The sequence below is a fragment of the Delphinapterus leucas genome, chromosome 19 (genome assembly GCF_059928025.1).
Source record: "Delphinapterus leucas isolate spDelLeu-1000000601 "Yukka" chromosome 19, BTC_Dleu_Yukka2, whole genome shotgun sequence".
Taxonomy (NCBI): domain Eukaryota; kingdom Metazoa; phylum Chordata; class Mammalia; order Artiodactyla; family Monodontidae; genus Delphinapterus; species Delphinapterus leucas.
The window spans coordinates 6,928,979-6,954,236 of NC_143147.1; the positions used below are offsets into that span (position 1 = coordinate 6,928,979).

Below are 25,258 nucleotides of genomic sequence, written 5' to 3' on the forward strand. Positions count from 1 at the left end.
TGATACTTAAAAAGAATGAAATCCTAGAAGGAAAACAGATCTGGCACCTTAACTGGAAGCTTCTCTGCTCTGGAAACTGCAGAGTATTCCGGAATGTCTCACACCCGAGTCCTGGACAGTGAGCTCTTGGTGTTTCACGTTGAATAGGAATTTGCTTTATGAACAGATTTTACCTGTTGCCCTAGCATTTCCTCCACTCAGCCGAAACTAACGAGGGTCCCGGCGCCCTGGTGCTGCAGCCCCACCCTTAGAAGACCTGGGAGGTGCTGCTGAGAACCGACTTCTTCCAGAGGTTTTCACTGCAGGCACCTGCACACCCACCTTGTCCACCTGTGATCGTGGGCGCTCCTGCATCCTGCCATTCTGAGAGGGGATCCTGGACGGCGCCGAGAGGCCTGAGCGCAGGTGTCGGACTCCCAAGCCTGGGAAAGGTCTTCCTCACCATAGGTCAGGTGAGACATAGCGCCCGCCCCTGCTCTCAGCAACGAGCGCACGACGCTAGGGACACTCCCGCCGCAGCAGGCCCAGCCCGGCCCTCCTCAGCCTGCTCTCAGGAGGCGGGGCTGCACTTTAGTTCTGTGTATTTTCACATGTGTACACTTTCGCAAGGCCATACTTTCCACAGCTGAAAACTCAAATAAGCAGCAGCCTTAAGTGAGGTCTCAGAAACCACGTGTTTTGGGTTCTTTGATAGGAAGACAGGACAGAAACCCAGTATGGAGATGAACTGTCAGTCTCTCAAGTTTTGTCCGACCGGAGAAGACCGGTCTCGTTCTTCTGCCCTTTTGAGAACAGTGAGTTTCTTCCTGTTTCTCTGTAAAGGGAAGCAGTCTCCCCTCCCTGAGGTCTGTCAACAGAAGAAGACCCTCAGAAGAGCAGGCCTAAACCTGTGTCCCCGAAAGCAGCTCAGACACACTGTGTCCATTCCTTCCAGGGCCCACGGGACCCCGCACACCCCATGCAGCTCCCAGGTCCTCTGTATTTAGAAAAACCGGGGTATTATTCAGAGCAAGCAGTGTAAATACTACTCAGAAGTTACTGCATGGATTTCTGTGACAAAGTCTGTGTGGGTTTTTTTCATACAAGCATTGCTTTCTAAGATAGGACGAACAGCTTTGGGTACAACACTGAATCCCACTCAACATTACAAGGAAGTGTTTTTAATGACTTGTGTTACCTTTCATAAAGCTCTGGCCGTTTAACAGGTGGTTTTGTTTTTCCCTGAAAGATCTCGGTTGTACTTGTTCCTCATTCTTGGCAGAGCCATTCAAAGTGCTGAGGAAAATCAGGAGGAGGAGGAACACAGGAGGGGCTCCTGCCCGGATCCTGCACACAGTGACTGGGGACCTGCAGGAGACCCAGCACCTTGGCGTCTAAGTCAGTGACCTGTGGCCACCTGCTGGGGGCTGCGTGGGAGTCCAGCCAAGCGCCGGGTTGTTGTGTGACGGCTTGGACGTTGCAGAACTCGTAAGGCTGTTATTCTATGATGTGCGCCCGTCAGGCTGGCAAGCGTACTTGAGAACTGGACCGTCCAGGCCTGTGCGATGAGCCGGGAGGGCAGTCTGAGCTCACGCAGAGCAGCCTTCAGACGCACGGGCGCGTGCTGCCCATCACGTTTCCAGCCATCCGCCCTCTCCCCTTTACAGCTAGCTACGTCGCGCGTTTCAGTTTTATTTTATAGAAAGCTAGAAATAGATTACAAAGAACACTAAATTCATTCTTGTGTTACGCTTGTATCACAAAACCGATTAAAATGGATTTTAGGATTTACCTTTAGTATTAACAACATATCTACTGGCTTACTGTTAGGATTCAAAACCAGTTAAGCGATTAAGACTTTTCCTAAGTAATATTTATAAAACGTAAAGTTTCTAAGTGGCTCCTCAACAATTAGAATCCTCAGTGATCTTTCTCACAGATACGCTCTTCTATCAGGGTGAATGTCTCAATCCAGCTACTTGAGACAAAAGCATACTATGCCTAGCTGCTGGCGGGGCGGGGGCAGCATACGAACAAAGTGGAAAAGCATAGGTAGCTGCTTCTACTGTGACAAGTTCGGGAATAATTCACAGCAACAATCACTCCCGCCACAGCTAACGTTTCACGGGTGGTACATGTTCAAAGAATAAGCTTGTATAATTTTAACTGGCGTTTAATTTCTGTACTAACATAATGTTCGCCAGGCTGAAGTGGCATGGAGACCCACCGCGTGCCGCCCCCCACCCCTGGCGGCCCCCAGGAGGGGCCCATCTCCCGTGGGACTGCAGGGGCCTCTTGAAGAGAAGGGCCTGGCCAGCTCGCTGCTCTCTGACAATTCAAGACTTCTACGGTTTAGTTTGAGGCTCCTTTTTAAAAACAAAATTTCTGATCAACTGCTCACTACAACTGAAGTGTTACTTTGTCAAAATATTTATTCCTTTGTGTGACATGCTAGATTCCCATGGATGTAGCTGATCATTTCTACTGTAAATATTACCTAACTTTACATAAACAATATCATAATAAACTATTTTTGCATCACTCTTGGCATGCTGTAAACGAGGTTTTGTTTAACGGAAGGACATGACGCAAAACAGGCGTTTAGGTCACAAGTCAGAGGGCTGGTCAGGAGCCCAGAGATTTATGACGGAGCTTTGGTTCTACTTGTACAAAACCTGCTTTTTAAGTGTCTGGATTAGTTGTCAACACTTTAAAATCAGGAGATTTCACATGTTCACAGACAGCGAAGAGTTAGAAATATTTTACATCCATAATCTAATTAAGGCACATTGGCTCTGTTACAGAAACTTTCAGGGGGCCAAAAAGACAATAAGAAATACAAGAAAAAGAACTATAACTCCCCCATACCTACCCCTTCATTCGTAGATTTACTTACAATATTTTTAATTTTTGTTTAAAAAAGAAAATGCATTTTTCATCATGCCCCAGTACGCACAAACAAACACCCCAGCCACAACCCAACATTTCACAAAACAATGCACCCTTCCTAGGACACACACTGACGTCTCCATCCCATTTCATTTTGTAAAATTCTGGTTGTCACCCACTAAATAAATTTAAAATAAACTTCTTTTTTCCCCGAATATTGTCACAACCTTTGGAGTAAAACATGTGAAAATGACTGCAGAATCCAAACTTTTACTCAGATAAACACAAACAAATTCAAGTCTGACTCTACCTATTAGAAATCAACTTGTGGAATCTGTAAAACTTGGCAAAAATAAACTTGAGTACAGACACATAAACATTTTCCGTACTATTCCAATTGTTCAAAGATGTTTCAGTTGTTTTTCACCCATTTAAAAAAATTATTCTTGTCAAGCATAGTTTCAGGACACTGGTCTAATATAATGGTGTTTTAACAGCTTTAACACTATTTTTTTAAAGCTATGTACATGCAGTTTTAAAAGCCAGTAGGCATTTCGAAAAGTGATAAAGACACTCAACAAGCTAGGCACAGAAGTGAGCTTCCTCAATATTAAAGGACAGGGACTTCCCTGGTGGCGCAGCGGTTAAGAATCCGCCTGCCGATGCAGGGGACAGGGGTTCGATCCCTGGTCTGGGAGGATCCCACATGCTGCAGAGCACCTAAGCCCATGAACCACAACTACTGAGCCCACGCGCTGCAACTACTGAAGCCCATGTGCCTAGAGCCTGTGCTCCACAACGAGAGAAGCCACCACAATGAGAAGCCTGCACACTGCAACGAAGAGTAGCCCCCGCTTGCTAGCCACAACTGGAGAGAAAAAGCCCACGCGCAGCAATGAAGACCCCACACAGCCAATAAATAAATAAATAAATAAACAAACAAATAAATAAATAAAGGATAACTGTGAAAAACCCAGTTAACATCACACTCAATGGTAACACTGAAAGCTTCCCCCTGAGATCAGGAGCAAGACAGGGATGTCTGTTCACGCCTTATCTGTCCAACACTGCTTGAGAGACTAGCCAGAGCAATTAGGAAGAGAAAGGAAAGGCATCCATGTGGAAGAAGAAGTAAAACGACCTCCACCTGCAGATGACAGGATCTTGCATAGAGGAAGTTCTAAGGAATCCACCAAAAAAAAAAAAAAATCTATTAAAACTATAAATGAGCTCAGCACGTGTGCAGGATACAAGACTCACACAAAAACCAACTGCATTTCTCTACACTAGTAAATAATCTGAAACAAACACATTTTAGAAGTGTAAGACTTGCACACTGAAAACTACGAAACATTATTTAAAGAAATTAAAGAAGATTTAAATAAATCGAAAAGTATCCCATGTTCATGCATTGGAAGATGTAATACTGTTAAAATAGCAATATTCTCCAGAATAATCTGATCTACAGATTCATGGCAAATCCCTCTCAGAATCCCAGCTGCTATTGCAGAAGTTCATCAGTTGATCCTAAGGTTCGTAGGGAGATGTATGGGGCACCTGGAGCAGCCAAAGCACGTTGGAAAAGACGAACAAAGGTGGAGGACTCATTCTGCTGGGTTTCAAAACACACTGCAAGGCTTCAGTAATCAACACAGTGTGGTATTGGCATACAGATCAGATCAATGGAAGATAACGGAGACCCAGAAGTAAGCCCTTACAGTTACAGTCAGCTGATTCTGACAAGGGTGTCAAAGCCATTCAGTAGGGGAAAAAATACTCTCTTCAACAAGTGGTGCTGGGACAACTAGCTACCTACATGCAAAAGAATGAAGTCGGATCCCTTACATCACACCACATACAAAAATTAACTCAAAATGGGACTTCCCTGGTGGTGCAGTGGATAGGACGCCATGCTCCCAATGCAGGGGGCCCAGGTTTGATCCCTGGTCAGGGAACTAGATCCCACATGCATGCCGCAGCTGGGAGTTCACGTGCCAAAACTAAGGAGCCCGCGTGCCGCATCTGGGGAGCCAGCTGGGCCGCAACTAAGGAGCCTGCCTGCTGCAACTAAGACCCAGCACAACCAAATAAATAAATACTCAAAAAAAAAAAGAGTTCAAAGAAAATATATTTTAAAAAATAACTCAAAATGGTTCATAGACCTAAATATAAGACTTTCAGGAAAAAAAGTAAGAGCAAATCTTTGTCACCAATGGGTTGGGCATTGGTTCCTTAGTTAAGACACCAAAGCACAAACGGGTGAAGAACAGATAAATTGAACTATACCAAAATTAATAATACATGCTGCAAACAATACCAGCAAGAAAGTGAAATGACTACCCAAAGATGGGAGAAAACGTCTGCAAATCATACTTCTGATAAGGGACTTATATCCAGAATATACAAACACTCTTATAACTCAACAATAAAAATGCAACCCAGTTTAAAAAATGGGTAAAGGATTTGAATAGACATTTCTCCAAAGACGATATATAATAGACCAGTAAATACATGGTGGTGCTCAACACCATTAGTCATCCAGGAAATACAAGAAAAAAAACCACACTGAGGCAGCACCTCACACCCAATAGGTTGGCTATCATTAAAGTCAGATAGGTGCTGGGAAAACCGGACAGCTGCATGTAAAAGAACGGAAGAACATTTTCCCACACCATATACAGCAATAAACTCAAAATGGATTAAAGACCTATTGGAGAGGATGTGTAAAAAAGGGAACCCTCCTACACCGTTGGTGGGGATGTAAACTGGTGCAGCCATTATAAAGAACAGTATGGTGGTTTCTCAAAATACTAAAAATAGTTACCATATGATCCTACAGTCCCACTCCTGGGCATGTATCTGGAAAGACAATAACTCTAATTCGAAAAGATACATGCACCCCAATGTTTGTGGCAGCACTACTTAAATAGCCAAGACATGGAAGCATCCTAAATGCCCATCAACAGATGAATGGATAAAGAAGATGTGGTACATTTATATAATGGAATATTACTCAACCATAAAAAAAGAATGAGGGACTTCCCTGGTGGCACAGTGGTTAAGAATCCTCCTGCCAGCACAGGGGGACACGGGTTCGATCCCTGGTCTGGGAAGATCCCACATGCCACGAGGCAACTAAGCCCGTGTGCCTACAGCCCATGCTCTGCAAGAAGAGAAGCCACCGCAATGAGAAGCCCGTGCACCGCAACGAAGACCCAACACAGCCAAAAGTAAGTAAATAAATAAATATATTTTTTAAAAAAAAGAATGAAATGCCATCTGCAGCAGCATGGATGGACCCAGAGATGATCGTGCTAAGCGGAGTCTAAAAAATCTAAAAGAATGATACAAAGGAACTTATTTACAAAACAGAAATACTCTCACAGACACAGAAAACAAACATGGTTACCAAAGGAGGGGAGTTTGGGAATAACAACCACTACTATATGTGAAATAGATAAACAACAAGGACCTACTGTATAGCACAGGTAACTAATTCAGTATCTTGTAATAACCAATAATGGAAAAAATGTAAAAAAGAATATATATAAAATATATAATGTATATATATATATATATATAACTGAATCACTTTGATGTACACCTGAAACTAACACAACATTGTAAATCAACTAAAATTCGATTTTTAAAAAATGGATTAAAGACCTAAATGTAAGACCAGAAAACATTAAACTCCTAAAAGAAAACGTAAGTGGAATACTCTTGATGTAAACTGTAGCAATATTTTTTTGGATCTGTCTCCTAAAGCAAAGGAAATAAAAGCAAAAATAAACAAATGGGGCTTCCCTGGTGGCACAGTGGTTAAGAATCCGCCTTCCAAGGCAGGGGACACGGGTTCGAGCCCTGAAGATCCCACATGCCAAGGAGCAACTAAGCCCATATGCCACAACTACTGAGCCCACGTGCCACAACTACTGAAGTCCACGTGCCTAGAGCCCATGCTCCGCAACAAGAGAAGCCACAATGAGAAGCCCGCGCACCGCAACGAAGAGTAGCCCCTGCTCGCCGCAACGAAAGAAAGCCCACAGCAACAACAAAGACCCAACGCAGCCCCAGAAAATAAATAGATAAATAAACAAATGAAACCTAATTAAACTTAAAAACTGCACAGCAAAGGAAACCGTCAACAAAACGTAAAGACAAGCTACTGAATGGGAGAAAATATTTGCAAATGATAAGGGGTTAATATGCAAAATATAATCAATATAAACAGTTTATACAGCTCAACATCAAAAAAGCAAACAACCCAATTAAAAAATGGGCAGAAGACCTGAACAGAAGTTTTTTTACAAGTAAAATCCACAGATGCTTAACCGGCACATAAGCAGGTGCTCAACATCGTCAACCATCAGGGAAATGTAAATTGAAACCACAATGAGATGGGACTTCCCTGGTGGCTCAGTGGTTAAGAATCCACCTGCCAATGTAGGGGACACGGGTTTGAGCCCCAGTCTGGGAAGATCCCACGTGCCACAGAGCAACTAAGCCCATGTGCCACAACTGTCAAGCCCGGGTGCTGCAACTACTGAAGTCCGTATGCATAAAGCCTGTACTCCGCAACAAGCAAAGCCACTGAAATGAAAAACCCTCACACCGCAATGAAGAGCAGTCCCCACTCTCCACAGAAAAAGCCCGTGTGCAGCAACGAAGACCCAGTGCAGCCCAAAATAAATACGTAAACTAAGAGAAAACAAAACACAATGAGATACCACTTCACACCAGTCAGAATGGCCATCATCAAAAAGACCACAAATAACACACTTTGGTGAGGATGTGAAATAAAGAGAGCCCTCATACACTGTTGGTGGGAGTGCAAACTGGTGCAGCCACTATGGAAAACAGTATGGCAGTTTCTAAAAAAAGTAAAAATAGAGCTACCATGTGGCCCAGCAGCTGCACTCCTAGGTATATATCCAAAGGAAATGAACAAACTAATTGGAAAAGATACACGCACCCCAATGTTCATAGCAGCACTATTTAAAACAGCCAAGATATGGAAGCAACCTAAGTGTCCATCAATAGGTAAATGACTAAAGAAGCTGTGGTACATATATGCAGTGGAATACTAGTCAGCCATAAAAAAGAATGAAATAATGCCATCTGCGACAACATGCATGGACTTGGAGACTATTATGCTCAGTGAAATAAGTCAGAGAAAGACAAATACTGTATGATATCGTTTATATGTGGAATCTAAAAAATAAAATAGACTGGTGAACATAACAAAAAAGGAAGAGACAGATCTAGAGAACTAGTGGTTACCAGTGGGAAGATGGGAGGGGGAGGGGCAAGACAAGAGTAGGGGATTAAGAGGCACAAACTTCAAAGTACAAAGTAAGTTACAAGGATATTTAGTACAACACAGGAAATACAGCCAATATTTTATAACTGCAAATGGAACATAACCCTTAAATACTGTGAGTCGCTGTCACACACCTGAAACTTGCATAATATTGTACCTCAATTACACCTCCATTTTTAAAACTCAGTTTTTACAAAGTCAAATAATAGCTTTCTGTTTGTGAGGATGTGGAGAAAAAGGAACCCTGATACACTGTTGGTGGGAATGTAAAATGATTCAATCGCTTTGGAAAACAGTCTGGCAGTTTCTAAAATGGTTAAACAGAGTGATATGACCCAACAGTTCCACTCCTAGGTATATACTCAAGAGAGACGAAGACATGTCCACACGAACACTCGTATGTGAATCTTCATAGCATCGTATTTGTAACAGACAAAATGTGGGAACAACCCCCGTGTCCATCAATTGGCAAACAGGGAAACAAAATGTGTTCTGTCCATACAATGCGTTATTATTCAGCTATAAAAAGAAGTAAAATGCTATACCTGTAGCAGTAAACCTGCTACAACATGGACAGCCCTCAACAGCACTACACTCAGGGAAAGGAGGCAGAGACCAGACCACATGTTGTGCATTCCATTTATGTCAAACATCCACCCCAGGTAAATCCACAGACACAGGGTTTCTTTCTGGAGTGAAGAAAACACTCTGAAAGCAGTAGTGATGGCTGCACAGCTCTGGTAATACAGTAAATAACAACTCTGTTAATATACTAATAACTGACAATCTCCTAATACAATGTTAATACACCGAACTGCATATTTTAAAAGGGTGAGTTTTATGGTATGTGAATCTGAGTGAAGTGTTTTTTTAAACTAGTCAGTTACATTAAAAACCAATTCAGGGGCTTCCCTGGTGGCGCAGTGGTTGAGAGTCCGCCTGCCGATGCAGCGGACGCGGGTTCGTGCCCCGGTCCGGGAAGATCCCACATGCCGCGGAGCGGCTGGGCCCATGAGCCATGGCCGCTGAGCCTGCGCGTCCGGAGCCTGTGCTCCGCAACGGGGGAAGCCGCCGCAGTGAGAGGCCTGCATACCGCAAAACAAACAAACAAACAAACAAAAAACAATTCAGTACAACCAATACAGTGCTTTAAATACAATGGAACTGCATTGTTTGAACCCAACATTCTCGTGTATTTGACAGCTACGGGACAAACTACTACCAGGACATTTTTTTTTACCACAAGGGTTGCATGAGTTTAAAATATTTTACACGTTAACTGTGCCAATGTTTAATTAACTTTGCCTGTCATGTTTGTTAAGCTGCATTACTGCCCCGTAGCTAAAATGACGACTTTGAACCAAAATCACGAGGCTGGCCAGGAGCCTGGGGGGCGGGGGCAGTAAGAGGGGAACTGACCTCGATGCCTCTTAGGGAGCAACCGCCAAGCCTCCTGGGGGTTGATTCCCTCCTGTAATGGTTCCGTTCGTGACAGAATCTTGTGGACAAAGCGTGCAACTTCGGACGACATGCCACACAAGTCCCCTCCCGGCCTCTTCCCCTCCGTGCTCAGGTCACTGCCTGGTGTCCTCTGCCCGTGCGATGTCAGCCACACTTCTGGGGGTCTCCTCGGTGTGCCTGCCCATCACTGGATGAGCCCCCAGACAACTGCCACTCAGCACAAGCCACTGACTCGGCCTGAACTACCTTCTGAATCAAGAAAATACCAACAGTTCAGCTCACCTGCTTCCACGACCCGGAGACCTGGGAACCACGCAGCCTCGGCCGTGAACGCCTCTGGCTCTCCTGGAGAACCAGACACGCCGGGGTCAGCCTATGCCCTGCCCCCAGCCCAGCTGCCCCTCCTCACGCCTCTCCCGTCAGAGCGGGGCTCTGGTCACCTCGTATGGTCACCCACCCTCAAGGGACAGAACAGCCTCCGAAGTGGAGGCTGATCTTAGTGCTGTAGCCTCGTCAGCACCCAGGACCTCAGAGAAAATGTTGTTTTCCTTTCAGAAAGGCTGTTAATCTGGAACTTCATTAGCTTAGATTCAAATTCCCACCGCTACGATGACAATAACTAAAACAATATAAATAAAATTACATTAAGTAAAGGACTATGTGAGATGAGCTCATTTCACAATTTCTGCAACAGCAACCTCGATGGTGGGGCTGGATGGTCCGGCACGCACAGTGCTGGGACTCCGGACACTGCCGGCTTCCGGAAGGAAGGCGCAGGCCCCGCGCGGGCCGGGCGGACACTCGGAAGACACTGGGGGTCCCCCAAGCAACACCCCCAAATCTTCACTCCTCGAGGGGCTCCTGCCTTGGCCAACAGTTTCTAAATAGCTGGATGTTCCCCCCCACCACCACCACCAAAAAAAGTTTTAATAAGTAGCCACCATTCGAATGAACAAAAGGCAGAAACACACAATGCTAGTCGACTAGAGGAGAGCGCGTTTATTCGAGGCGGCGGGCCCAGCTCAGGGGAGAAACACGGTCACTGTGAAGCCATGTCTGTGACTTCCAATCTGAGAATACAGCTTTGGTTGGGTAAGGAAAGCTAAGTTTCGGGTTTACGTGTCTGACACTCTAAGTCAGAGGTAACTTTAAATCGAGAGGAACACGCCATGTGGGGGAGGGGTCCCTAGGGGCTGGGAGATGAGGGAGGAGACCCAGGGGTGCCCACTGGGCCTGAGCGACAGGAGAGAGCAACTGCTGTCCAGATGTCTTCGGAGCTGCCTCCGGGACAGTTCAAGCATGTCACATCCCTGCCCCGGGAACCAGGACAGCCCAGTGAGGCCACCCCTGGGACCCGCCTCGCCTCGGTGATACTGAGCAAAGCCACGAGTGTCACGGTGAAGGTCAATTCTAAATGCACAACCGAACTTCTATGAATGTGAGAATGCTAAAAATTAAAATCCTAACACGTGGAAACAGGAGCAGCTTCTGGACACTCCTGTTTCCACGTGGTAGATTGCTCACTTCACCTTACACACACCAGGGGCTGCCAGACACCAAGCTCTCAGTGCTCATCCCTTCTACTGAGTGATTCCCAAGGATGACGGCCACTCCTCGCCGTGCCATCCCCCGCCCCTCCCCCCAGGAGCTGGAGACAGCAGGGAGGGAGGGACCGTCACCCTCTGGCCATCCAGGTTCCACCCGCTGGATGGGGGCTGAGGGAGCACTGAGGGGCCCGAGGGCTGGACCGACGGGTCAGGGGAAGCCGGGGAGGCCCCAGAACCAGGCAAGGGGCTCGGAGCGGCCTCCGTGACGAGGCGGTGGCCCTCCCTGCATGCACAACCCTGACGGAGGCACCCGGCACCCGGTCCAAAAACCCGCCCTTGCGCTGCACAGCATGGCCTCTTCCTCGTAAACCCCAACACTCTCTAGGGAACTGTACCATTTAACAAAGGAGAATTTAACGGGACTGGCTTTCCTTGCACAACACGTGGGATTCTGGCCCCGGAAGCACGCGGCTCCCAGCAGGAATGTGGCCGTGGCCCCGGAGGGTCGCTCCAGCTCGAGGGAGCTCCTCCCCACGTGCAGGCATCTCAGCGACTTCCCTTTTTGTGAGGGAAAAAGGTGTACTTGGTGGGGTTAAACTCCTCCCAGATGCGCTCAAACTCCTCCAGAAAAAGCCGCACGCACTCCTCGTCTTCTATGATGAGCACGTTCTCCCGGTTGCTCTGAATGGCCTGAGTGGTCCAGTTCAGCGAGCCAGTGATCAGCACCTTCCTGTCCACGATCGCGAACTTGTGGTGCATGTAGCCCAGATCCTGGTCGTGCCGGACCTGGATCCCTGCAAAAAGTGAGACGTCACTGCTGCCTGTCACCCCGACTGAGCCGCCGGCTGGGCGCTCCGTCTCATCACCCCCACGCGGGGGCCCCTCGCTCCCTCCCCCCAGCCCCTCCTCTCACCACCCATCGCTACAGTTCAGGCTCCTTCTGCAGCATGGATGTGTTCACATGACTGATCGCGCTCGTGTCCAGTTTCGCGGGCACCATCACGTCTGGATGGTGACGGCGGCTGAGCCAGGCAGGGACCCGCCCCACCAGCCCCAGGAGGAGGCGTGGAGGACACAGAGGCATCGGGGTGGGGGGGACCGCAGAGCCAAGGGCCGGGTGGCAGCAGGGATGCGTGACTCAGTTCCTCTGGAAACAGGCCCTGTTCCCAGCCCCTGATCCGGGGCAGGCTCCCCACCCCCGCCAGGGCATGCGACCCGCGTCATCCTTCAGTTACTGGTTCCAGGACGATCCAGTGGTGACTAGTGCAAAACCCATCTGCTTGGGTTCACTTGCCCCTAAGGTCTCACTCAGGCCCAGAAGCAGATCCCCTTCAGTCAGCACCTTGTAAGGGGGACAAGCCTGGCGGGAGGGAACAGCACAGGAGACACCGGGCCCTGGACCTGAAGCCGTGGCTCTGGCCCTGTGACCACCCCGCTCGCACAGCCTCTCTGCCTGTTGGAGCTCACGGAGCCCAAGGTGCACCCGGCAGCCCCTCCTCGTGACTCCCACCTTCGACCACAGGATCGCCTGCCACTCCTCACACGACAGCATAGGCCCTCATGCGTGTCACGCCGCGGCCAGCTGTCCTGCGACACCTCCTGACCCTTGCTGGCACCTCAGGACTTCTGCTGCAGTCAGCCTCCCACTGGGACCATGCTGTTCAGCACTGTGTCCCCAGAGCCCGGAACCGGTCCAGGCAAATAGAGGCTCACAGAGAGACCGGTTCAACAGTGAGTGACAAATGACGGCCTGGATGCCCTCAGAGGGGTATCAAGGTTTAGACGGAGTCTGGTCGCGGGGCCCTTTAAGGTTCTTCCCAAACCCGAGGTTCTACAGTTCTCTAAAAACCTAAACAAAATAAAACCGCTATGCCGAAACATAGCCAAGTTTCCCCATCAAAAGAACCAACAGATCAGGACAACACATGGCTACCAGGAAGAGCGGAAGTCAACGGTCCTCAACATTTACACTAGGTTTCCAACCCTGCCCACACGGAAGCAGACGGAAAAGCAGCAGAAGACTGAAGCATGTTCCCATCAGGAGAGCGGGCAAGAGGCCCATGCAAGCTGGGCTGAGAGCAGCCAGGACAGTTCTTAAAGGCCCCACGCCTCTTTCAGCCACAGCGGCCACCACAATTGACAGGTCAAACAGATGCTGGTGCAGGAATGTCCTTCCTGGGTGCCTCAGTGATCGAGAGAAGGGCACGAGGTTCAGACTCCGAATAGCTCACACAGGACACAACGTCACACTGAGGCAGGAGGAGGAAGCAGAATTCACAGGTAAGGCAGGATGTGAATTTAGAACGTCTTCAAAATTATTCACACATCCGGGTTCATCTGTCCCCACCCCAGTGAGAGAGGCAGGCCGGCCAAAGACCTGACTTCCCTGACATTTTGTAGCTTGAGAAACAAATGAACTATCACCAACTAAACATTTCAGCTCCACGTTGTAGTGTATTTTTAGAATTCATTTCAGGGCTTCCCGGGTGGCGCAGTGGATAAGAATCCGCCTGCCAATGCAGGGGACGCGGGTTCGAGCTGGTCCGGGAAGATCCCACATGCCGCGGAGCAACTAAGCCCGTGCGCCACAACTACTGAACCTGCGCTCTAGAGCCTGCAAGCCACAACTACTGAGCCTGCACTCTAGAGCCCGAGAGCCACAACTACTGAGCCTGCGCTCTAGAGCTTGAGAGCCACAACTACTGGAGCTCGTGTTCCGCAACGAGAAGCCACCGCAATGAGAAGCCCACACACCACAACGAAGAGTAGCCCCCACTCGCCGCAACCAGAGAAAAGCCCACGCGCAGCAACGAAGACCCAACGCAGACAAAAAATAAAATAAAATAAATAAATTTTTAAAAATTCATTTCAGAAACTCCAAAATGAAATTCACTAACGAGTTTAAGGGGAAAAGCCTTTTCCTCCCTTTGGTCCTTAAGCAGACGCAGCCTCTCTGCACACCTGCGTCCGGACCAGCTTCTGCTGGCAGACCTGCTTCCAGCCTCGGCCCCTCCCGGGGCTGTCGCCCAGGTTGCGGGCTCAGACGCTCTGCACAGAAGGTCCTGAGGAGACCTTGGAGTTTCCCCAGACCTTGCAAGGCCGCCAGGGGACGCGAGAGGGTCTCCCCGGTCCTCAGGCCCCCGCCCCAAACACCCACGCCAGCCTGGCTCTGCCTCCCGCCTCCCAGGCCCCGCGCCCGGCCTACCTGCCTTGCGGAGCAGCCCAATCTGTGAGCCATTGAGGGCCATGTAGTCGCAGTCGGTGACCACGCGGACGCGCACCCCGCGCTGGTGCAGCAGCTGCACCGCGCGGCCCAGCTGCGGGCTGGAGAAGGCGAACAGGCAGAGCTCGAGGCTGGCGCGGGCTGCCAGCAGGGCGCGCAACAGGCGGCTCAGCGAGCTCTCGCCGTGGGGCAGGTTGCAAGGGCAGCCCGAGGGCGCGGCGCCCGGGACCCGCAACAGGGCCTCGGTGCACGTCACCTGCGACGGGAAGAACAGCACCTCGCGCCGCGGCGGCGCCCGCCGCCCGGCCCACAGCCAGCGCAGCACAGCGGGTAGCGCCTCCAGGGCCAGCGCTAGGCCTCCGACAACAGCGGCCACCACCTGCCAGCGTAACGGCCCCATCTCACCCGCGGCGTCTGAGGCCCCGCCTACCACGTGCGCCCGCTGCCCACTGCGCCTGCGCGCCTGCCTGCCGCCCACCTGCGCCTGCGCATTCAGCGCCTATCGCCCACTACGCCTGTGCGCCCGCCGTCCACGGGCCACGTGCGCCCTCCGCCCCGGGGCACTTGCTCCTGCGCTTTCGGCGCTCATTGCCCACTGCGCCTGCGCACCCGCCTGCCGCCTACGTGCGCCCGCCCACACTGCCCCTGCGCGCCCAACGCCCAAAGGACCCAGGAGGCAACCAAAGAAGACGTACAGGGGCTTCCCTGGTGGCGCACTGGTTAAGGGTCCGCCTGCCGATGCAGGGAACGCGGGTTTGTGCCCCGGTCCGGGAAGATCCCACATGCCGCGAAGTGGCTGGGCTCGTGAGCCATGGCCGCTGAGCCTGCGCGTCCAGAGCGGAGAGGCCACGGTGGTGGGAGGCCTGCGTACCGCAAAAAAAAAAAACCTGGTGAAATCTAAATAAAGTCTGGAGTTTAATAGTAATGTACCAATGTCAGTTTCTTCACGTTGGCAAATGAACTACAATAATGGAAGATGCTAACGGATGAGGGAAATCGGGTGAGGGGTAATATGGAACTCTCTCTGCTATCTTTGAAACTTTTTCGTAAATCTAAAATTATTCTGAATTAAAAGTTTATTTAAAATGTTAAACACACACCTTCCATATGGTCCAGCTGTCCCACTCCTAGGTATGACCAAAGAGAAATGAAAGCATATCCCACACAAAGACTTGTACGCAAATGTTCAGAGCAGGTTTACTCGTAATAACTCAAATCTAGAAACAACATAAATGTCCGTCAACAGATAAACTTCTGCATATTAATGCAACAGAATATTTAGCAATAAAAAGAAATAAATTATTGATATATACTACCACATGGACGGATTTCAATTATGCTGAGTGAAAAAAGCCAGAAAAAAAGAGTACAGACTTATGATTCCATTTATATAAAATTCTAGGAAATGCAAACTATAGTGACAGAAAGAAGATCTCTGGTTGCCTAGAGGTGAGCGAAGGGCAGGAGGGATTAGAAAGAGACATGTGATAGATATGTTTATTATTTTGGTGGTAGTGATGGTTTCACAGGCATATTCATATGTAAAACTTGTCAAATTACGTGGCTTAAATAAAACTTTTTTAATAGAGTTCCTGAGTTTAATTCTGGCTCCCCTGCTTCCTAACTGCAGGACCTCAGGCAAGTGGCTTCATCTCTTTGAGCCTCACTTTCTTCATTTGAAATGATAATAAAGAGTGAGAAGAAGGACTTCCTGTTATGGCAGTATAAAGAGGTGCTCAATTCCTCCTTGCAAAGAACAAACATAAATTGGGACTTCCCTGGCAGTCCAGTGGTTAGGACTCCGAGCTCTCAGTGCTGAGGGCCCGGGTTCGATCCCTGGTCAGGGAACTAAAATCCCACAAGCCTCGCGGTGCAGCAAAGAACAAAAACCAAAAAAACCCCATAAAACTGGGGGAAATGGTCAAGAACAACAACTTCAGGGCACTGGAAATACCGCAAAGGCAGACAACAAAATGAGAAATGTTCGCTTTTAAAACCTGGCAGTGCTTAGGATAGGAGCAGGAGGAGGCCGTGGCGCTGTGGACTGAGGCTCCCATCCCTTCAAAACCCACCCCTCGACCCTGGCTGGAAAAAGTAGCTGTCTTACCAATGTGGGACTGGCTGCAGAAACCTACAGTTTTGCTGGCCAACAATGGTGGATTCAGTTGTGAATGAATGATCAAAACACGCAGACTTACCAGCCCAAGCTTGCAGTCCAAGTTAGGGCAAGCAGCAGATCAGTCAAAAATGTGACAGACATCCTGGAAGTGAGAAAACCATAAAAGGGCTGAGTTATGTTCTCCCCACATCCCTGGCTAACTGGGGAGCAATGTATGAGTGGGAGAGACCCAGGAGAGCATGGGGAAAAGTGAAAGCCAAGGGGGGCTTGAAAGCATTCCCCAACCCAGATTGATCAGCAGAGGGTATGAGGTCTACAGGCTCAAAGTATTTGGGTTAAACCAAAATCACTGCTGACTACCACATTAGAAAGACTCAGGGGTGACCCCTACGAATAAATAAAAATAATCTTAAAAAAACGAGCAGACACACCAGTGGCTGCAGAGTGCAGGGGAAGAGATGCTGAAGTTTAAGTCCAGGTAAGTTTCCAAAGGACAACCACCTCAGAAAAATAAAGTCCAGAGTTGCTACACTCTATTATCAAAAATGTCCAGTTGTCAACCAAAGCCTACTAGACATGCAAAGAAACAGGAGGTTTTTTTTCAACAAAAAATACTAAGCTTTCCAATCTATTCTAATCTATATCATTTCCTTCCTTCTGCTAGCTTTGGGTTTAGTTTGTTGTTTTCTAGTTCCTTAAGTTGTAAAGTTAGGTTATTGATCTCAGATCTTTCTTCTTTTTTAATATAAGCATTTGTAGCTGTAAATTTCCCCCTCAGCACTGCTTTCACTGCATCCCATAAATTCTGTTGTGTTTTCATTTTCATTTGTTCTAATTTCCCTTGTAATTTCTTCTTGATCCATTGGTTGTTTAAAAGTGTATTGTTGGGGCTTCCCTGGCGGCGCAGTGGTTGACAGTCCGCCTGCCGATGCAGAGGAGACAGGTTCGTGCCCCGGTCCGGGAAGATCTCACATGCCGCGGAGCAGCTGGGCCCGTGAGCCATGGCCGCTGAGCCTGCGCGTCCGGAGCCTGTGCTCCGCAACGGGAGAGGCCACAACAGTGAGAGGCCCGCGTACCGCAAAAAAAAAAAAAAGTGTGTTGTTGGACTTCCCTGGTGCTGCAGTGGTTAAGAACATGCCTGCCAATAGAGGGGACACGGGTTCGAGCCCTGGTCCGGGAAGATCCCACATACCACGGAGCAACTAAGCCTGTGAGCCACGGCTACTGAGCCTGCGCTCTAGAGCCCACGAGCCACAATAACTGAGCCCTCATGCTGCAACTACTGAAGCCTGCGTGCCTAGAGCCCGTGCTCCGCAACAAGAGAAGCCACCACAATGAGAAGCCCTCGCTCGCCGCAACTAGAGAGCCTGTGCACAGCAACGAAGACCCAACGCAGCCAAAAATAATAAATAAATTTAAAAAAAATAAGTGTATTGTTTACAAAGTGACCAACAAGAGATTAATCTCCAAAATATGCAAACAGCTTATGTAGCTCTATGTCAAAAAAACAAACAACCCAATCAAAAAATGGGCAGAAGATCTAAACAGACATTTCTCCAAAGAAGACATACAGATGGCCAAAAACCACATGAAAAGATGCTCAACATCAGTAATTATCAGAAAAATGCAAAACAAAACTACAGTGGGCACCAGCACACCGGTCAGAACGGCCATCATCAAAAGGTCTACAAACAATAAATGCTGGAGAGGGTGTGGAGAAAAGGGAACCCTCCTACACTCCTGGTGGCAATGTAAATTGGTACAGCCACTATGGAGAACAGTATGGAGGTTCCTTAAAAAACTAAAATGGAGGGCTTCCCTGGTGGTGCAGTGGTTGAGAGTCCACCTGCCGAGGCAGGGGACACGGGTTCGTGCCCCGGTCCGGGAAGATCCCACATGCCGGCGGAGCGGCTGGGCCCGCGAGCCATGGCCGCTGAGCCTGCACGTCCAGAGCCTGTGCTCCGTAACAGGAGAGGCCACAACAGTGAGAGGCCCGCGTATCGCAACAACAACAACAAAAAACTAAAATGGAATCACCATATAATCCTGCAATCCCACTCCTGGGCATATATCCTGAGAAAACCATAATCTGAAAAGATACGTGCACCCCAATGTTCATTGCAGTACTATTTACAATAGCCAGGACATGGAAACAACCTAAATGTCCACTGACAGAGGAATGGATAAAGAAGATGTCGTACATATACACAATGGAATATTACTCAGCCATAAAAAATAATGAAATAATGCCATGTGCAGCAACATGGATGGACGTAGAGATGATCATACTAAGCAAAGTCAGTCAGAAAGAGGAAGACAAACACCATATGATATCACTTACACGTGGAATCTAAAATATGACACAAATGAACGTATCTACAAAACAGAAACAAACTTATGGTTACCAAAGGGGAAACGTGAGGGGAGGGATAAGTCAGGAGCTTGGGATGCACACACACACACTACTGTATATAAGATAGGTAACCAACAAGAACCTACTGCATAGCACAGGGAACTCTACTCAATATTCTGTGATAGCCTATATGGGAAAATCTGAAAAAGAATGCATATATGTCCATGTATAATTGAATCACTGGGCTGTACACCTGACACTGACACAACATTGTATATCAACTATACTCAAAAAAAAAGTGTTGTTTAACTTCCCCAATTTTGTAACTTTTCCAGTTTTATGTTATTGATTTCGAACTTCATCTTGTGGTCAGAGAAGATACTTTGTATGATATCTATATGTTAAGATCTACTGAGATTTAATTTGAGGTCTAACCTATGGTCTATCCTGGAAAATGTCCCAAGTGCACTTGAGAAGACTGTGTCTGCTGCTGCTGTTGTGAGGAGTGCTCTGTAAATGTCTGTTAGATCTAGTTGGTTTATTGTGGTGTTTAAAGGACTATAGGACTCCCCTGAGCATTTCTTCCTTATTTATCTTCTGTTTTTTTAATCCATTATTGTGAGTGGGGTAGAACGATTATTGTAGAACTATTTCTCCCTTCAATTCTCTCGGTTTCTGTTTCATGTATTTTGATGGTTGGTCATTAGTTACGTCAGGTGTTTATAATTGTTGTATCTTCTTGCTGTACTTTATTATACAGAAGCCTTTTGTTATATATAATGTCCTTCTTTGTCTCTTGAAAACGTTTCTGACTTACAGCCTATGTTTCTGTATGCCCTATAGCTTTTTGGTTCCTCATTTCTTGCATTCCTGTCTCCTTTTCTTTTTGTTTTTTGGCAGTGAGCTGTCTAAACTCCTTCTTAACTTCCTCTTCCATATATTCTGTAGCCATTTTCCTTGTGTTTACCATAAGCATTCCATTTAACATCCTGAAGTTATAACATTCTAATTTGAAGTTATAGCAGCTTAACTTCAATAACAAAAATCCTCCTCCTTTACAGCTCTGTCCCACCCCTTTTGGTGGTTACATCTTTATACGTCATGTGCCACAAAACAGAAACTAGTAATTCTTCTCAATGTATTTCCTAAACTGTGTAGAAAACACAATTTGGAGTTACAAACCAAAGTTACAGTAACACAAGCTTTCACATTAATATTTTTTTCTTCAAAGGTATGTTTCTTGGTTATAGAAAACAAAAAGTATGGTTACAAACCATTGTTATAGTAATTCTAGTTTTTATAATTGCCCATGTATTTATCTTTATTGAGATCTCTATTTCTCCATAGGGCTTTGAGGTACTGTCCAGTGTCCTTTCATGTCATCCTATAGGACTCCCCCGAGCAGTTCTTGCAGGACAGGTCTAATGATAACAAACCTCTCCGCTTTTATCTGGTAATGTCTTGATTTTTCCCTCACTTTTGAAGGACAGATTTGCTGGATAGAGGACTCTCGGTTGACTTTTTTGTTTTAACAAAACTTTTAACATATCAACCCCCTTGTCTTCTGGCCTCCAAAGTGTCTGATGAGAATTCTGCAGATACTCGTACTGAGGATTCACTTCTCTCTTGCTGTTTTCAAGATTTGCCCTTTGTCTTTTGAAAGTTTTTTTTTAATTGTCTTTTGAATTTTATTATACAGTAGGTTATTAGTTATCTATTTTTTACATATTAGTGTATACATGTCAATCCCAATCTCCCAATTCAGCCCACCAACAACAACCCCCCTGGCCACTTTCCCCCGTTGGTGTTCGTACATTTGTTCTCTACGTCTGTCTCTATTTCTGCCCTGCAAACCGGTTCATCTGTACCATTTTTCTCGGTTTCACGAATATGCATTAATACACGATATTTGTTCTTCTGACTTACTTCACTCTGTATGACAGTCTCTAGATCCATCCACATCTCTACAAGTGACCCAATTTCGTTCCTTTTTACGGCTGAGTAATATTCCATTGTATTCCACTACATCTTCTTTATCCATTCGTCTGTCGATGGGCATTTAGCTTGCTTCCATGACCCGGCTATTGTAAATAGTGCTGCAATAAACATTGGGGTGCATGTGTCTTTTTGAATTCTGGTTTTCTCTGGGTATAGGCCAGTAGTGGGACTGCTGGATCATACGGTAATTCTATTTTTAGTTTTTTAAGGCACCTCCATACTGTTCTCCATGGTGGCTGTATCAATTTACATTCCCACCAAGTGCAAGAGGGTTCCCTTTTCTCCACACCCTCTCCAGCATTCCTTGTTTGTAGATTTTCTGATGATGCCCATTCTAACTGGTGTGAGGTGATACCTCATTGCAGTTTTGATTTGCATTTCTCTAATACTTAGTGATGTTGAGCAGCTTTTCATGTGCTTCTTGGCCATCTGTATGTCTTCTTTGGAGAAATGTCTATTTAGGTGTTTTTTGTTGTTGTTGTTTGTTTGTTTGTTTGTTTTGCGGTACACGGGCCTCTCACTGCTGTGGCCTCTCCCGTTGAGGAGCACAGGCTCCGGACGCGCAGGCTCAGCGGCCATGGCTCACAGGCCCAGCCGCTCCGCGGCATGTGGGATCTTCCCGGACCGGGGCACGAACCCGTGTCCCCTGCATCGGCAGGCGGACTCTCAACCACTGCGCCACCAGGGAAGCCCAAATGTCCTATAAACGTCAATTAAATCTATCTGGTCTATTGGTCATTTAAAGCTTGTGTTTATTAATTTTCTGTCTGGATGATCTGTCCATTGGTGTCAGTGAGGTGTTAACGTCCCCCACTATTATTGTGTTACGGTTAATTTCCTCTTTTATAGCTGCTAGCAGTTGCCTTATGTATTGAGGTGCTCCCATGTTGGGTGCATATATCTTTATAATGGTTATATCTTCTTCTTGGATCGATCCCTTGATCATTATGTCGTGTCCTTCCTTGTCTCTTGTAACATTCTTTATTTCAAAGTCTATTTTTTTCTGATATGAGTGGTGCTACAACAGCTTTCTTTTGATTTCCTTTTGCATGGAATATCTTTTTCCATCCCCTCACTTTCAGTCTGTATGTGTCCCTAGGTCTGAAGTGGGTCTCTTGCAGACAGCATATATATGGGTCTTGTTTTTGTATCCATTCAGCAAGCCTCTGTCTTTCGGTTGGAGCATTTAATCCATTCACGTTTAAGGTAATTATTGATATGTATGTTCCTATTACTATTTTCTTCATTGTTATGGGTTTGTTTTTGTAGATCCTTTTCTTCTCTTGTGTTTCCCACTTCGAGAAGTTCCTGTAGCATTTGTTGCAGAGCTGGTTTGGTGGTGCTGAATTCTCTTAGCTTTTGCTTGTCTGTAAAGCTTTTGATTTCTCCCTCAAATCTGAATGAGATCCCTGCCGGGTAGAGTAATCTTGGTTGTAGGTTCTTCCCTTTCATCACTTTAAATATATCATGCCACTCCCCTCTGGCTTGTAGAATTTCTGCTGAGAAATCAGCTGTTAACCTTATGGGAGTTCCCTTATATGTTATTTGTCGTTTTTTCCCTTTTTGCTTTCAATAATTTTGTCAACTTGATTACTATGTGTCTCAGTGTGTTTCTCCTTGGGTTTATCCTGCCTGGGACTCTGCGCTCCCTGGACTTGGGTAGTTGTTTCCTTTCCCATGTTAGGGAAGTTTTCGACTATAATCTCCTCAAATATTTTCTCAGGTCCTTTCTCTCTCTCTTCTCCTTCTGGGACCCCTATAATGCGAATATTGTTGCATTTAATGTTGTCCCAGAGGTCTCTTAGGCTGTCTTCATTTCTCTCCATTCTTTTTCTTTATTCTGTTCTGCAGCAGTGAATTCCACCTTTCTGTCTCCCAGGTCACTTATCCACTCCTCTGCCTTAGTTATTCTATTGATTCCTTCTAGTGTAGTTTTCATTTTAGTTATTGTATTGTTCATCTCTGTTTGTTTGTCCATTAATTCTTCTAGGTGTTTTTTCTTTAATTCTTCTAGGTCTTTGTTAAAGATTTCTTGCATCTTCTCGATCTTTGCCTCCATTCTTTTTCCGAGGTCCTGGACCATCTTCACTATCATCGTCCTGAATTTTTTTTCTGCAAGGTTGCCTGTCTCTTCATTTAGTTGTTTTTCTGGGGTTTTATCTTATTCCTTCATCTCGTACCAAGTCCTCTGTCTTTTCATCTTGTCTGTCTTTCTGCGAATGTGGTTTTCCTTCCACAGGCTGCAGGATTGTAGTTCTTCTTCGCTTGATCTTAGCCAAAAGGCCGAGAAGCGATAGAACTGTAGTTCTTCTTGCTTCTGCTGTCTGCCCTCTGTCTTTTGAAAGTTTGACTGCGTGTCTTGTAATCTTTTGGAGTTCTCTTATTTGGAATTTGTTTAGCTTCTTGTACAGGCCATTCTTCATTTTATTGTGCTTTGCAGATACTGTGTTGTTGTTGTTGTTGTTTTCACCAACTGAAGGTTTGTGGCAACCCTGCATCAGGCAAGTCTACTGGCACCACCATTCCAACAGCATTTGCTCACTTCAATGTCTCTTATGTCACATTGTGGTGTTTCTTGCAATATTTCAAACTTTTTCATTATTATCATATTTGAATTGGTGACCTGTGATCAGTGATATTTGATGTTACCACTACAGCTCAGTGAAGGCTCGACGACGGTTAGGATTTTTTTGACAGCATTTTTAAATTAAAGTATGTACTTTTTTTTTTTTTTTTTTTTTTTAGCCAATGCTATTGCACACTTAATAGACCACAGTATAGGGACTTCCCTAGTGGCACAGTGGTTGGGAATCTGCCTGCCATTGCAGGGGACACGGGTTCGAGCCCTGGTCCGAAAGGATCCCACATGCTGCGGAGCAATTAAGCCCATGCGCCACGACTACTGAGCCTGCGCTCCAGAGCCCGTGAGCCACAGCTGCTGAGCCCATGTGCCACAAATGCTGAGGCCTGTGTGCCTGGAGCCCATGCTCCACAAGCGAAGCCACCACAAGGAGAGGCCCACGCACCACAGTGAAGAGTAGCCCCCTGCTCGCTGCAACTAGAGAAAGCCCGCGCGTAGCATCAGCCGAAAAGTAAATAATAAATTTAGTTTTTAAAAAAGACCACAGTACAGTGTGAACATAACTTCCATGCGCACTGGGAAACCAAAAATTCGTGTGGACTCACTTAATTGCAATATTTGCTTTATTGCAGTGGTCTGGAACCAAACTCACAATCTCTAAGGTGTGCCTGTATGTTTATATTCATGTGTCTCAAGAAATTTGGAAATTTTTCAGCCATTATTTATTCACATATTCTGCCTCTTTCTCTTTCTTCTTCTCAGGCTCCCACGATGCATATGTTGGTCCTTTCAATGGTGTCCCGTGGATCTCTTAGGCTCTGTTCCTTAGCCTCAATAATTTCCACTGTCCTATCTTTAAGTTCACTGATTCTCCTGCCTGCTCAAATTGTCTTTAAAGCCTTCTAGTCAATTTTTCACTTCAGTTACTGCAGTTTTTGGCTCCATATTTTTGGTTTCTTTTTTTGGTTTTCTTTGATATTTCTATTTTGTTCACACATCATTTTCTTCACTTTCTCCAAATCTTTAGTTCTTTGAGCATCTTTAACAGCTGTTTTAAAGTCTTTGGCTAATATGTCTGCCATTAAATCTCTTTCACGGACAGATTCTGCTGAATTCTTCTTTTTCCTTTCAACAGACCTTCCTGTTTCTTTGTATGCCTTGTGATTTTGTTGTTGTTGTTTTTGCTGAACACTAGACATTTAAATCTAATAATAGCAGAACTCTGGAAATCAGATTCTCCCCCTTCCCCAGCGTTTACTGGTTTGTTATTTATTTTTACTGTTGTAGGCTCTTTGCCAGGGATCAGCTGGAGATGTAAACTTCAGTTTTTCTCAGGTCTTTTCTGAGCCCTTCCCTGGATGTGCACAATCACTTTTAAATTTTCTCATACATGCAATTGTTTTTGAGTGTCCTACTCTTTAATGTCTGGCTCCTGAGAGGTGGAAGGCAAAAATGAAGCAGGGAGAGGCTGCCATCCAGAGGGGGAGGCGCAGCGACAGTGGCTGCCCCCCCTTCGTCTGTGCCCTGATCAGAAGCAGCCATCAGCGATGAGGCGTAGAGCCCTGATGTTCCGAGGACAGGGTCCTCTTCACCCACCCTCGCTCCTGCAAGCTGCTCCAAGAACACGTGTACGGCCCTGCCATGTGGCTGGGGGTGGGACATAGGAACCTGCAACTGTACTACTAGCTAAAACTGACTGAAAATTAACCACAGTTTACTAAGTCTTCCCCTGGAAATTGTAAGCCTTCAGGACAGTACAGAGTTCCAAAATAGTTATATCACTGG

The 25,258-nt window shown here is 46.6% G+C and overlaps 1 protein-coding gene across 1 annotated transcript; it reads right to left on the bottom strand.

Annotated features, from left to right (window-relative positions):
* Positions 1 to 4,188: 4,188 nt before the first annotated feature.
* PLD6 (phospholipase D family member 6) lies at positions 4,189 to 25,232 on the bottom strand. Its single transcript, XM_089900186.1, has 3 exons — positions 15,523 to 25,232; positions 14,405 to 15,285; positions 4,189 to 11,993 (listed from the first exon to the last, which is right to left on the bottom strand). Exons 2-3 carry the CDS (start codon positions 14,820 to 14,822, stop codon positions 11,746 to 11,748), a joined length of 666 nt encoding a protein of 221 aa, XP_089756312.1. The 5' UTR covers positions 14,823 to 15,285; positions 15,523 to 25,232; the 3' UTR covers positions 4,189 to 11,745.
* Between the last annotated feature and the right edge of the window lie 26 nt (positions 25,233 to 25,258).